The 15284-nt window shown below is 43.7% G+C and overlaps 3 protein-coding genes across 3 annotated transcripts; all 3 read left to right on the top strand.

Annotated features, from left to right (window-relative positions):
* Positions 1 to 213: 213 nt before the first annotated feature.
* PADG_00940 (acetate kinase) lies at positions 214 to 2000 on the top strand (the record flags this gene model as incomplete). Its single annotated transcript, XM_010757749.1, has 7 exons — positions 214 to 590; positions 668 to 776; positions 831 to 982; positions 1078 to 1140; positions 1216 to 1288; positions 1433 to 1843; positions 1962 to 2000. The coding sequence occupies 7 exons, from the start codon at positions 214 to 216 to the stop codon at positions 1998 to 2000; spliced, it is 1224 nt and encodes a 407-aa protein (XP_010756051.1).
* A 2163-nt stretch (positions 2001 to 4163) lies between these two features.
* Positions 4164 to 4465, top strand: PADG_11172 (uncharacterized protein; the record flags this gene model as incomplete). Its single annotated transcript, XM_010758465.1, has 2 exons — positions 4164 to 4284; positions 4353 to 4465. The coding sequence occupies 2 exons, from the start codon at positions 4164 to 4166 to the stop codon at positions 4463 to 4465; spliced, it is 234 nt and encodes a 77-aa protein (XP_010756767.1).
* Positions 4466 to 5695: 1230 nt separating this feature from the next.
* On the top strand, positions 5696 to 6243 carry PADG_00939 (uncharacterized protein; the record flags this gene model as incomplete). Its single annotated transcript, XM_010757748.1, has 2 exons — positions 5696 to 5789; positions 6011 to 6243. The coding sequence occupies 2 exons, from the start codon at positions 5696 to 5698 to the stop codon at positions 6241 to 6243; spliced, it is 327 nt and encodes a 108-aa protein (XP_010756050.1).
* Between the last annotated feature and the right edge of the window lie 9041 nt (positions 6244 to 15284).

Genomic DNA, 15284 nt, shown 5'->3' with positions numbered 1-15284 from the left:
GGTTGACAGTATGTCATAGTTTAAACCACATTTGCGGGGGCAAGAATTGAATTTCGACTAAAATCATTAGAATTAAATAAAAGGTTGCAGACATGAGCAGAGTTGGGAAAAGACATATTAATGCAAGGATACGAATGAAGAGAGATATTCCATATATCTGATGAGAGTAGAGCGCTTTAGTTCAAAGATAACGGAAAAGGAGATCATTCAATCATGGCGCGAGTAATCCTCTCCATAAACGCAGGGTCCTCATCCATCAAAGTTACGGTCTACAAACCCGAGAAACCGCCGGTCAAACTCGCATCTGCACAGGTGGCTGGCCTCACCGCACCCCCCCGTATCTTCGAGTATTCGAAAGGTTCCAATAAGCAAAAGAAGGAGATCCAAGACGAGATCTCGACTCCGCAAAAGGCGTTTAGATATCTTCTGGATCACTTTTTGAAACACTCTGAGCTGGAGGAGGTGACTGGCAAGGATGATTTCGAGTATCTGTGCCATCAAGTGGTACATGGTGGGGACTTCGAAGAGGAGGCGGTTATTACGGAGGATTCGTATAGATATCTTCAGGCGTTGAAAGAGCTTGCGCCGCTGTATGTATAGTAATCAAGTTATAATTATAAATCCATATTTCAACGGCAAAACGAAAGCTAATCGTGGACAAATATAGACATAACACCTCCTCCTTAGAAATAATAGATACATGTCTCCGCGAAATTCCCAAAGCCAAAACGGTGGCATATTTCGACACCACCTTCCACCAGTCAATGCCAGACTATGTCAAGACATATCCCATTAAGCCAGAAAAAGCCAGAGAGAACTAGCTTCGAAAGTATGGGTTCCATGGCACAAGCTATTCGTTCATAGTGCGCTCCGTTGCGGAGTTCCTGAAGCAGCCTATCGAGTCGACGAATGTTGTTGCGCTGCATCTGGGAAGCGGTGCATCTGCATGCGCTGTTCAAAATGGGAAGTCGATTGATACATCGTATGTTCTCATGCTTTGTTTGCATACACGCATGGTGCATCCTGGCATATATTTCGATATAGATTAGTTTTCGATTGACGGTTTGTGTCGAATAGGATGGGATTGACCCCTCTTTCCGGACTTCCAGGAGCAACAAGGAGTGGAGATATAGATCCAAGGTAAATATAAACTCATGAATTTGAAGTATCTTCATGAAAGATTGTGTAGCGGAATGGATCTAACGGAATCCATAGCCTTGTTTTCCATTACACGTCTGGAGCAGGGAAATTGAGCCCGGAAAGCACGAAGGATATGCACATAAGCACGGTATGTCAGTTCTATATATATTGGAAATTTTGCAAGCAAATTTCCCGTCTTCTTTTTTATATGCCTCAAACCACACAACACGCAAAATGAAATACTCCCAGCCCACCTCGACTTACCCCTAACTACCACCGACCCATCTCGCAGGCTGAATGCATCCTCAACAAACAATCTGGTTGGAAATCCATGACGGGAACCACGGACTTCTCGCAAATAGCTACCAAAACCCCAGAAACAGATCAACACCGGCTGGCCTTCGAAATCTTCATCGACCGCATCGCTGGCTTCATTGGAAACTACGTCGTGAAGCTCGATGGTAGGGTGGACGCCCTCGTCTTTGCGGGGGGGATCGGCGAGAAGAGCTCTCTTCTGCGAGAAAGAGTAGTGAAGAAGTGTAGATGTTTGGGTTTCGCCATTGATCCGGATGTGAATGGGAAAGGGGTCGCGGGTGAAAGGGTCACTGTCACGGATATTTCAGAAAAGGGAGCCGCAGCAAGGAGCATGGGAACGGGATGGGGGAAGCAACCCCGTGTGCTTATTTGCCAGACAGATGAGGAGGTAAGCAAAGGAGACTTTATGCAATTTATTTCATCACAAGGGCCGTCATTGTCGCGCCTTGCATCGCCCACAATGGGCAATGTGTTTGGCAGAAAGAACTGACTGATTCTGCACACAGTTCGAGATGGCGTTCAAGTGTGTTAACTCATGCCTTTAATGTTTATCCGTGGAGGTATTAAGGCGAAAGGTATGTTAATAATAATCTCATAATAGAGAGCGGGCGGAATCCATAGCACATATCAAATAGATATAATCTCCTCCAGGTAGCATGAATTCACATGGTCAGCATGGCAGCTAGCTCATCGAAATCGTGATCAATCACCATATCAGGTTTGGGATGTTAAGCCAGCTCCATCCTCTATTGATATTGAGTCGCGTCGACCTGCTAATCGAGACATCATTCTCCCTATTCCATTTCCCAGCCTTGGATTCAGCGGGCCTCAGGCTTCTAGACTCATATGTCCAGCCATGATTTGATGAAAATGGTAAGTGGATGCATTCTTACGATCCATCCTTTGGCCGGCGTTATAAGATTTCACGATATAATCTGATCATGTTCACGAAATTTCCAGTAACATGTAAACGCTTTCATACAAATCTAGACTGTTCAAGATAAAATTAGCCACTTGCAGAAGAGTATCTATCGTATAAGATGTATCATATCACATTGAGGACTCGGATCTTACCCAATGATCGACAAACGGCTATTCGATCAGATCACCAAAATCGCACCACCGAGCGGGATGAAGGTTCAACGTTGGAAGTTTTGAGAGCCACCACAGACGCCACTCAAGCTCACATCCTATCAACTGGGCTTTTATTTTCTTTCTCTTTTTTTCATTCATTGGCAGTTTGTAAATTCTTTGACCACTATTGGTGTTTTGCAAGGGATATTTTTTCCTCTTTTGTTTCCGTTTTTGATTGTCAATTGAGTCTTCATAATTGATTGGTTTTTCCTGTTTCCCTCTCTTTTTTACGAAGTGCTCCCACAGAAAATCTATTAATTAAGTTTGAAGAATAGATTTTCTCAATGACTCTGGAGAGAATGGGATGGGGCATGCATAACCGCCTTCCAGCCAAGATATTGCAACTGTGCTGCTTCTATCCGTCTCCTTCGTCTGCTGCGCTTTGACACAGTCGAACCAAGATGCCAAGTTGACCTGTCATTTAAGAGATAAGGAAAAATTTCCCTTGATTTTGCCCTTTTCCAATTGTTTGCTTCAATGAATTCTCCACTTGTCAACTTTGAATGTAAAGTTGGCGGAGATCTGGGTCGAAATTTTCATGCGTTTTGGCTTCTGCATAATACCAAAGACTGAAATTTTAGGATCGGCGGCTTGCATTATCACTGTTCCAGACATTGGCGGTGTTGTTGATGAGACGAGAATCAAGAAAGCCCGCATCTGTGTATGAGAAGAATGAATGAATCCTAGAAATACATCAGTCGAGAAAAGAGAATCGGTGATGGCTTTCGTAGATAGACGGTGAGTAGGATACGGGTGAAGCAGTCGGTATTGAAGATGTGTTTTTTTTTTGAAAGCCTGAAACTTCTTGTTGCTATGGTTGTGTCCCTTGCGGCCAAACCACAATTTTCTGAAATGCATGTCTTTACAGCGTTTGGAGCACCAAACGAAAATAAAACAACAATGTGTCGATTGTGTTTACAACGGTTGGGCAGCATGGCTGTTAGGTTTTTTTTTTTTTTTTTTTTTTTTTTCCCTTGACAGCAGTTCGTTTGCTAAATATGCAAGGCCCCGATGGTACATACACTCTTTATTCAAAGTATACAGAGTGGTGAACAATTGTTCTTTGTTAATAAAGACCATGAAGCCGAGCCGTGCTTGCAGAAAAGCTTCATGGATGTGTTAGTTAGTCATGCCCGTGATCCTTTCATGCGTCCTTAAATATTTTGGAGGCAGAGAATATCATTTCAGCAAGGTGGCATGTTTAGGGAGATATGGCGTAGGCAGTGCATTAGATGAATACGCCCTCTGGATGAAGCATAATAGAGGGCTCCAAGTGGTTGGTGGGTATTAATAATAACTATTCGTCTCTCGTTGTTAAAAAGAGGTATTTCTTTCTGTCCAAAGTGATGGAGGCTGGGGTGAATGACACAGATTTAAGAGTTGACATCCTTTCTGCGACATGCCGTACAAGAAAACTCGGTACAGTACATGGGGCAAGAAGATGCATGGTCTTTTGCTAAAACAAAGTTGCAAACCCCAGTCTTTAATGAAATATTGATTGACATGTTTCAACTGTTTGCCAATAACACACACGAAACGAGACCAACAACCAGTATATGAAAGAAGGGAATCCGATGAGAAGAAAACAACAAGTAATCGTCCCGAGTTACCTGGGGAGCATTGAGGAACCTGGAGACGCTGGTGATGATAATCCCGAGATGAAGATTTTTGGCGCCTCTCGGTTTTTCACAACTCGTGAGCCCATTCATTCCCTTCCAAAGTTCCCTAGAATCCATACCAGGTTGTGCCGCACTTGATGAAAGGTGAGAACACGATCAGCGGCACTATTGGCACCGCACCTCGCTCTCAACCAACCCTCTGTGCGGAGAAGTCTACCCTGCTGATCCTGGGTCAAGGAGATAGAGCCGGAGGGTGACGTTGAGTTTTGTAAGGTGCTGTAGATCCCGAAGTATTACGGTGACTGTGCCATCTAACTACCCGCAGCTTAACCATTAAAATCAGGTTAAATCCATTCAATGTCCACCGTTGGTGTCGATCACTCATCATCGACTGGTGATGACCATGCAACATCGATAGAATGGGAAGTCGAGAAGAAGAGTCAAGTTCGTCGGAACAAACCCTCCATTCCATGGTTGGTTGGATGGTTTGGATATTGTTAGGGACGTCAGGTTGATCCCTGTGGAAATGTACCTTCTTTTAAGTCTAGGTAATATATAGAATGGGCCGTTTTTGCCAGGTATGATTTATCAAACGGATAGTTCACTGTGCCACGTGACTCTGATTTCTCTCCGACCTTTTTGCGCTCCCAACACTGCAAAGGAAATTCTTGAGCTTCTCTAGCACCATCGTTGTTGGGGTATGTAAAAGGTCACCCTCCACCATTGCACTCTATTCAGCGTGATTTAAATTATCGGCTATCCATTCTTTATCCCAGCATCCTAGCTTCCTCTGTCTCCTACCTGGGATCCCCACCAAGTTCGAAAGATTGACGGGTTTCTTAGGCTAACAATAGGCCTAGTGCGCCTCATGCTCGCTCTCTGTCCTCATCAACTAAAGCAGTCTAATGCAGCGGGAATGCAGGCCAGTTGCCAATTGACTTGCTCACCCTGGGCCCTTCTCAGGCTTTCTTCAGACATTCCATTGCACGGGTGGGGAATGGCGTGGGCGGCTTGCAGTAGTCCCATCCTGTGTCCATGGTGACGGATCACAGCGAGAAACCCTAATTGTTATTGTCGTTCTGCAGTTGAAATGGCAAAACGTTAAATTACGACCGCTCGAGTAGATCAGCATGTCACCAGTGGAGACTCAAGCCTGGACCCTTTGGTATATCCAACAACCCTCAGCCAAGAAATAGCGTAGGTGAGAACTAAGGAAACAAAACAAATAATATATCGATTCTCCAATCGCCAATCGAGTGGAGTAGAGGCGACTTTTATCTCTAACTCGCCGCCGGTCCGTTCCACCCAAGCGCCGCGGGGTCCTCCAGCCATTCGGAATGCGCCTGGCTATCCCGCAGAATATGTAGCTAGTTGCTTCTAGCTCATTTAATGGCAAGAATCACAGGTTGGTTGCAAATTAACGTGTGAAAATTCGCAGATCTGATTGATCCACAAGCAGACATGTCGATTTTTGTTTGCAATGGCCCATGGCTGGAAATAAAAGGGATTCGCTTGAGACTACTTGGGCCAGCGCTATTAACCGACAACGGTCAATGATGGCTGAGCATAGGCAAAAACTCAGTTTTGTTTTATCCCGCGAAGCCATATTTCGCAATCAAGAAATTCGATACCAGATTTAATCCCGATCAAGGCAATGTATCAGGCTGGGTCGAATTGATAGATCAAAAATGATTTTCTTTTTCTACTGTAACTACGTGTATGAAAACAATACCCAATATCTTGTCTCGCTAGCGGCCACTTTGATACCACCTCCATTTATACTTATGTTTTCTTCTTTCAAGCATCGAACTCCCACTTTTATTATTCACCTGAACTGTACAATATTGTACCGTATAACCGTGGCCGATGGACCAGAGAACGACCAACCTTGGAAACCGTTTCCGCCACGTGCGTCAGCAACAACGCGGCGTCATTTATCGAACCCCCCAAATTGATGTTAAGCAGAGACACCGGGGATGCATTAATGCCACTTTTCGAGAACAGTATGACTGATCGCGAAAACGTTGCCAAGTGACCAAATCGCGTTGAGTTTAACCAAACCTATGGAACACGGCAGCTCTCTCTACCTTACCACAAGCAACGTCCAACCAGGAGGATTCAACCTTTTACCAACTGGGTGGTAGTATCTGAGCGTCAGAAACGATCTCAGCCAGCAACAATCAGGCCACTCAACATTGAAACTTCCCGCGAATCTCAGCAGTCTCGGGTGTCCTTGTTCGTCAGATCACAGCCTACAGTTTACTCGATGACGGAACATGGCCCAGCGAGGCTGAAAGGAACGTAGCAGAAGCAGGCCTCGAATCCCATGAATCTGGGTCCGGTTCCGGATCCGGGAAGGGCTAAATGGCGCTGCAGGAAGGAGGGTGATATGTATCTACGCAATCCAAATCAGAAGGTTTGTGATGAGGGCAGAGAGAAGGAATTGATGAAAGGTGGGTCTGCATTCACACCCCCTGGTTGGTTTGAATGCTCTTGCTTCTGGACGTAAGACGCCCCTCGATCGCTCTCTTTCAACATTCTCTCCTTCCCTTCCTCGAAACTAGAAGCCGCTGGGCTTGGGGAGGGGAAAGGGGGGGGGGGGGGGGGGTGGGGCGTAGTGGGGTTGGCAGCTCCCGGACCCGGGTCCGAGGTTTAGGAAATCAGGAGATGGGTTTTGGCGAAGCTAATAGTGTCTGATCGTAATAATATTTTTAGCTACGGTTAGTGCTGTAAGCACCCCAGCAAGCCGGCCTGGCGGGGCTGACCATTATTGTTTAGGGGGTTGCAAGGTAATCTGCCACAGCCCACGGCCCACGGAAGAATATCGGTATCATTTTTCCATAGATAGGGAAACACAGAATAATGGATCGAAATCATTGGAGCCATTTGAAAGTTAGAAAAAATATCACTGTTTAAGTTTCTTTTCCTCTTTTTATTTTTATCCTTTTTATTTTTTTATTTTTTTGGTTAACAGTGCAGTATCACAGAGAGCCATCCCATGTGGAATTGTATCCCGCGTACCATCAAACTGTAACGTACAAATTTGTTTTGCAAAAGTTGTTTTTTTGGATCGATAGTTGTATTGGGGAGGAGTAGCTCTTCGACCCTGTCACGGCGGAGAAAAGAAACCTCAGTATTCTTAGTATCCATTTCACCCCAATAACATCTAACAAGTACTGTAGTTATCAATATTAGAGTAGGGTATTGTGAAGCCTGTTGATAGACAGTAATAATTACATATGAGCTGTCCATGACGAGAGCTTTCTGGGAGACCATTTTCATTCGCATAAACTTTACAGATGGGAAAATGAATAGGTATTGCGTACCCAGAATTTACACAGTTTTACCCTTCGCACAATACATTGTATCCAGACACCTCTGACTTATATCAAATGTTGAATATTGTTGCCGTATTGGATGATTGGTTGATTGGTCAGAGAGGCAAAAATGGTAAGTGTATCGGAGATTGAGAGCAATCACATTGAAAGTCGAAATCCAGCTTCTGCACCTTGCCTAGCTCAAGTTGAGCGCTGTAGTGGACTCTAGTCGTTGGACTGCTATGGGCCAAGCCTCTCTCAACGGACGGTGGGGTACAACTTGGTATTAATAGAGTTTGTGCTGGGATTCTGGAACATGTGTGGAAGTTCTCTAGAAAAAGGGGAATCCCGTTGTTGTGAACCAATCATCATGTGGCCCTGCTTTTGGGCTGGTTGGAACCTTGGAACGTTCCAAAGTTATAAAGTTGTTTTGTTGCCTATTCCATATATGTAAGGTGATCTGACGCCCAGGGCTGCTCCGTACGCAGGACACAAGTGGTTTCTTGACTTGAGTTCGATATTATTTCGAACACCAAGCTTACTCTTGTGAAAAGAAATGGGAAGGCAATTTCAGCTTTGCGCCTAGTAGTAGTTGGCAATTACGACCGTAAAAATGCGGAGGAGGAGCATCGGTTGTAAACTTGGACGGAATGATTTCTGGAGGTTTTAACTTTTTGTTCTCATCAGTGAACTGATGAACCATGCGCTGTTATCAGCCCCGCAATGTGGCATCAAAAGAAACCAACATTCTCTCTGCCTTTCTTTTCTTTTTTCCCCTTTAATTTGGGTGCTTTACTCGATTTCTTCGGTGGGCTAACTCCGTCCTTTTGCTTCCAAGATGGTTTGTGTAGAGGCTTATCTAAAAGATATTCTCGGAAAATTATCTCCATCATCCATGAAAGTTGCCGGAAGCCGTTGGATCCTTGACAATGAAATATTTATAGTAGTTGTGTCCTGTGAAGTGCTCCAAAACGCTAATTGTTTTGCTATGACATCTGGGGCTTTGGCCGTTTAGCGTTTCCAGGCGTCTGGAACGGAGGCTGAGAGCCGCGCAATTGAAAAATATAACAGTCTTAAAAATCTCAAAATACAGGAGGACGGGACTGATGCTGCCATTGCTTATTATTATTATTGGCATCAAATGCGCTTGTGCGCGGGCGAGTTTAGATTCCAGTGTGGAATGGCCCCTGTAAGCTGCCGCAGCCCCCAGGTCACGGCTTCAGCGGGGTATCCCGGAGAAGTTTGGGGCTGGCAGCCTTTAACCCTGTCGCTTGGTCAAGATTGAGAAACGGGCCAGAAAAGAAATGCCATGTGCGATGCATGGACGATCATGCGGTCATGGAAGTGAGCGTAGACTGAAGAAAAAAGAAATGAAAAATAAAAGGATGCGAGATTCCATTGATGCGTCCGATGAGAGATCTGGATGTACGGAATAACTTCGGGCTCTCCAGCCTCCTGGAGACACAGGGAGAGAGGCTCAGCAGGAAGCGAGGGAGAAACTGAAAGTTTTCTTTCTCAGCAGATTTGTTGGAAGGGGAACACACGAGCGGGCCGCGGACTTAATCTAAAGAAACGCTTAGTGGTTGCTATGGAGGTACCCACATTTGTGGCAATCAGTGGAGAAAGCTTCCATTATTATTTCCCCTGTGACGACGTTCCGTGCTTTTTCCTTATTCTTTTCCCTTCACGCTGCTGACCATAGAATGAGGGGATGAGGGGGTAAAAAACTAGCCGCAAGAAAAATATAAGAAATTAAATCAAGGTGCACATGTAATTGGGCAATTTGTTACTAATCTAGCATACAACATGAAGAGTGCATGGGGGGCAGGAAAAAAATTACCCACCCCTGTAAGCACAAAAGATACCACAAAAATCAAAAAGCTGAAGCTAGCCTGTGATTCCAAATTCTGAGTTATGTCAGATTGGCAACTTGGGTGCTTCTAGCGCTTTTCTAGCTTTCAACGGGTTTAGAAGCATTGCCATTTTAGATTCTCTCGCAACTGGCCTAGTGATGGGCGAGTTTCTCATTAGGCATATTCAGCTAACTAGCCATTCGATGATGGATTATTCACATGGATCATATTGCAACGTGGAAGCGTTTCGATATGTGTGGAGCGGCGGAGTCACCCCAGGCAAGTCCCATCACCATTAATTCCCGCTCTGGTTGTGTTGGCTCTGACACGGTTACGTATCAATTTAAATAATATTTTGAAGGATCGTCTTCCTTGGTCGTTTCGAAAGTTCATCTCGTATCGTGTCTAAGGCCACACTCAGACGGGAAGAATGTATTGGTTGACGCGCAACTAATCAGGTTCAAGGCGTTATAGGCGGGCGCACAGCGCCCTTGCTAATGTCTCGTGGGTAAGAAAGAATCAGCCATGAAGTCCATGACTGCACTTCAGGGAATAATGTGGGCAAGTCGAAGAGGTTGGCTTTTCTCCCCGGTCCTTCCAGCGCCGTTACTTGCGGATCTGGCTTCGGCTACAACTGCATTGGATAGAATGCAACCAATGGAAGCCGTCCGTTCATTATACGGATTGGGATAAGTCAAAGTTCAGCAGGAAAGCGAGTTTCGAGTCTCGACTCTCGCTTGATATACTTTGCTTCTCTTCGAAACGAGGACGCAGTCGTAGACCACGGGATAACGGCGCGCTGGGAGTATGCCCCGATATTGACTTCTGAAACAGCCAGCCAGGAATGATGATAGCTTAGGATCTCTCCGCATTATGTATTACATTTACAGAGAGGATGTGTCCATATGGATCCAACATGCAATCGCTACGTGGAAATTGAGATACCAAAGTCCTTAAAAATAATTCATGTTTGCTGTTGCTCACTGATTAATCCGGGTGGGTGGTATCTCATGTTATAGAATTTCTCACTCTTCTTACTATCGTATTTTCAGGCTGATGATCTTCTTGGAAGAGAAAAGGCTGGTTATTGAGAGAAAGTGTATTGGGAGATTGTGAGCTTAGATGAAAACAGCACAATTGCCAGTCTGACATCCAGATGGTGGCTACTTCAAACAAAGCGGCGCAGTCCATGCATCCGTGGTACGATGACCCCGGATATACCGTGGTACGATGACCCCGGATATACCGTGTATCTTGACGTCAACAAAGGGAAAAGATATGTGTGCTCCTGTAAGGACCGTTGGATGAAAGTCTCAGCAAGCGTAAGTCAATTTAAAAGTTAAAAGAACCGGCAGATACGGGAGTATGTACACAAATCCATTGATGGCTCTTCTTTCATTACACTTACATTTCATTCATTCTTTCTTCCTCTTACATTTTTGGGTAGTGAAAATCTGTGGATAATATAATCACATCTCTTGTCACCAAAGATTTTATCGTATATTTGAAGTACTTTTATATATACATATATATATATTCTTGATCTATGTGGAGTGATTGCATTCCCTCTCCTTTAAGTAACCTGCATCTGCTAGGGATACGAATGCAATAGACGCTTCCTTATGGGCTACGGCCTATAGCACCAAACAGAGCCTGTCAGCAAAAACTGAACCTTATTTGATCTAATTTTCTTTTTCCTGTCCCACATATAGTATATGTATATATTTATATATATATATATATTGGAATGTTTGGTTGTTGCCATTGATCTGTTTAGCACCTTTAATTTATCTTCATTGCTGATCATTGAATCGCCGATTCAATTTTAGTTTTTTCAAGGTCCCCAATATCCTGCTCCTCCAGCAGTTAACTACTGGATATGCACGCAAATTATCATATTGATAGGATATCTAAAGTCAGAGGGTACAAAGCAGGGCGTTTTGAATGTGTATTTCAATAATATCTGTAATATATTATATTTCATTTCAAACATCATCATATTCGGGGCCGTCTCAGGGCGGCAATATTTGTTGGCTGGCTGCCTCCCTGCCGAAGCGAATGGAAATATCTGATTGAACACAACCAGTTTTTCAAGGTCTGAGACCGGCCCAAGGAAAGTTGATATGCGCCTATCCTGTTCCTGTCATCGAGAGTTGAGTCTGGACACGATCTACTTTTCTTTCTTTTTGGTCTGGCGTAGATTAACTTTTCACACTCTGTCTCAATCGACTGGAGGATTCTTGTGAAGCTTGTTAGTCAGTATTATTCTTTTAACTACTGCGAATATTTGATGTGATTTACCGCTTCGTGTCCAGTTCCAACTCATCTTGGTGGCCAGTCACTTCCTGTGCAAGAATCTGAGGAAGATTCAGCTGTCCTTTTTGTATTTTCTGGGACCGATGACGAGTAGTTCAACGAGTAATATTCATCGGAAGGGAGGACATCTTAGTGCCTTGTTATTTTTATTTTTATTTTTATTTTTTTTAACACTGTATTACTTTTCCCACATGGACCACTTCCAAGGTGACACCATTTGCGAGCCATAATTAGTTAGCCGCCCATTCTGACCAAGCTCGAGGTTTGCCAATACAACTCTCTACATTGAAAAAAGCTGTTTATACCGGACAGAGCACTGGTACAGTGTCATGCTTGTCCTACCAGATGCAGAATGCCGCATGGTGTGCATGAACAGACAGCTAAGGCCGAACGGCAAGACTGAAGATAAAAGAACATTCGCCGCATACAGCATATCCGAGGCAGCGAGAAAGAGCCTCCTTTTGAAATATTTTGAAATGCAAGCCCTAGGCCGCACCTTGTAGGGCTAGTGTTTTGTGAGAGGCGGCCCTCTAAATCCTAGGCGTCCAACCGTTCCATGACCAACTCCTTGGGCCCTACCAGGATTTATCGGGCGTAGTGGAGGCAGCAACAGGGGGCTTGTTTCTGCCCGCCCACAGGCATTATTTTAGCTAGTAAATATCCACTTTTATCTCATTCCTTTTTTCTTCTATTTTTCTGTTGCTTCAACCGCCGCTCTTTTCAATATTCTGGTGTGGAAATGTCCCAAGGGTGACTCCTCTGATGAGAGGGATAAAAAACTTGCTGAAGCCTAGAATATATCAAAAGCCAAGTTTGCTAGTGCTATATCAAATTTAACAGAGACAATGGTGAAATAAGGAGAAATGTTACACGTAAGGAATAAGATCAGATTGGCTGCTATTCCCCTGTTCTCCCCCTGTTCTACCTTGCAACGAGTAAGAAAGCGAAGATATAATAGAACAACAATAATAATAATTGATAAATGGAAGCACTAAATATGACAGCTCATTGTCATTCATTTTGGGAAGCAACTTTGTGAGTTTTGACGCATGCTGTTACAGGCGAATGAATAATGATTACTTGATGTGATTGATGCATGATAATGAGTAAAATGACCAGCACCGTAATTAATATCTTGCTCTATGTGTTTTGCAAAAATAGTATAAAAAAATAACAAAAATAACGATCATACATTTTTACATCAGTTAGCTGGCGATGGTGCTAGCTGATGTTGCAAAAACCAGCTTTTTCTGTTCCAGATGTATCAATGGGAGCTGGTGTCCCCACCATTATTTGCTTCTTTCTCTGGCAAATTGTAAAAGTAGGAGCTCTAGCCTAAGAAAAAAGGGGCTATCGAAGATCGGGTTTCTGTGCTCCGTTTCGCTGGTATGGTACGAGCCCATTCATCCAATTCATACCAGGTTCCATAATAATGGGTTTATTCTTAATTTATTGCATTTTGCCCTGGTAGTCTGCTTATATTAATATGCGATGACCCTCCCGTCGTCTCATCTTGATCTCCCTTGGGGATTTTTTTTTCTCTTTCTCTCTTCTACCTTCATTCTTCCTGTCATGACACCTGTCATGACACCAGAGGCTTGAGCTCTCCTTTCATTCTTTCTGCAACCTCCCTCTTTTCCTGCTGTTCACCTCGAGCCTTTATATTCCTTTCCGCTGCTATTCACATTGACCTCTCTCCTAGCTTTTCTGCCTGTGCCTCGGCTTGACCTCATATTTCCCATATATACCAATACCCAAAGAACCCTACCTGGGTGGCGCAAAAAGAACCCTTCTGCCATATATCGTTGCGGTCCTTTTGTTCGAGAAAAATAGATAGGAATAAACAAAAATTACTGCTCGTCAACCTTCTATTATAACAGAATTCTTTTACGAAGAGAACGCTCATCCAGACTACCCTATTCGAAATACGACGTCAGACGGACACTCCCCGCATTGATTACGAGATCTGATATACTCCTGGTGCATTGTCTTCCGTTTGCGAATAAACAACCCTTTCAGACATTGTCAGCTGTGAGAGTAATTGTGACAATACTCGATTAAACTAGAGCATTGTCCTTCGTAACGTGAGTTAGCCGTGCATGGTTCTATTTAATTTTTTTTATGACAGGGATACAAGTTAGATGATTGAGCTGTTGAGAATATTGTCTTTGCTACTATCAACTATATATAGTTGTCTTTGTGGACCGTTGACAATTTAAACACTTTCCAACATCCTGAAAATAAGGGAAATTCAACATCATCAGCTGACCAAATCTCAGACTTGTATAGCAGACCTGTATAGATTTTATTTTATGATCCTCGAGGATTCTTCAGCTACAAACATGGGGAGAGGGGCATACGATACGACTGGTGTGCCAAAGCCCCCACCGCCTCCTAAACCACGATAACTACTTCAATTCGGTGTAAAAACGATGCGATGCAGATACAACCAATATAATATCAATACCCCCGTCAGCTCCTCCGTCTATATAGACACTCATGTGCACTAGGAACAAGTACTTGTCCTGCACAATCGGACGTCGCTAGTATGGGCATGCATCGTTTCTACCTTTAAAGCTCTCTTCCGCCTCTCGCCTGCAACCGAAAAACACCTCCCTTCCTCCTCCCCCTCAACAAAAGTATTTTCGACTTCTCCTGTATTCTTTGTCTCTGCAACATGCGAAATGCTCGATTGACATTCAACCACATATTATTTACCTAATAATACCGGGCTATCGGTCTGTCTGTACCAACGTCAACCACAACTATGACAGATTCTCACTCGATCGGTCTCTTCTCGCGTCCGTCGTTGATTACCTTGATTTTTGCGATCTGCTAGCGTTTGCGTACGGCACCCTGTTTAGCGACTTCTTGGATACTGATATTGTGGCAGTGACCTACTTCCGGATTTTTGCTTTCAATATCCTATTTGTTTGAGTTACCTTGGAAAAAGCGAACTTTGAGTGATTACCTGGTCTCTTTTTTTCTTCTTCTTTCCTTCCCTACTCAATTTTAATCTATCTTTCTTTCTTCTCTTCTCTTGTTTCTTTTTTTCTTCTGGCTTTCTTCGGCGTTACAAAAAATAGAAAGGGTACATTTTCACGGCTCTGGGAGATACACCACAAGATCTAGATTTTCGACTACTCAGTTCTAAATGTTCTTATTAATGTGCGTTTTCATACCTTCATTTCATTTGTTTGAGATTTCCTTCTCTTTCAATATATTTATTTATACCTGTTAGCCTATATCTGGGTGTCTGTATTCTCTTTTGATTGTTTACCAGACTCGCGTGTACAACAAACTATGGCGAAAAGAATTTTTGGCTATTGCGTCTTTCCCTGCTATTCAATCACAGCAGGATATGGCAAACATACCACTACCTAATAATCATAATTATCAGAGCGGCGCGAAGGGAAAATGGCTACCTATCGTTTGTCACCAACAGATCCCTAAGTATTTTGCTTATTAGCTTCGCATGTTGGCAGTCATGTATATATATACTTTTTGTGCGTGCCGTTTAGTGTATTGTGCCTGGAATATTTTGGGAAGCTTGTTTTTGATTTCGGTTATCTATCTGTGTGCCTTTGTCC

The sequence above is a fragment of the Paracoccidioides brasiliensis genome (assembly GCF_000150735.1).
Source record: "Paracoccidioides brasiliensis Pb18 unplaced genomic scaffold supercont2.1, whole genome shotgun sequence".
Classification (NCBI taxonomy): Eukaryota; Fungi; Ascomycota; class Eurotiomycetes; order Onygenales; family Ajellomycetaceae; genus Paracoccidioides; species Paracoccidioides brasiliensis.
Note: the sequence above shows the minus strand (reverse complement) of the source record. Positions and strands in the feature narration are given on the sequence as shown.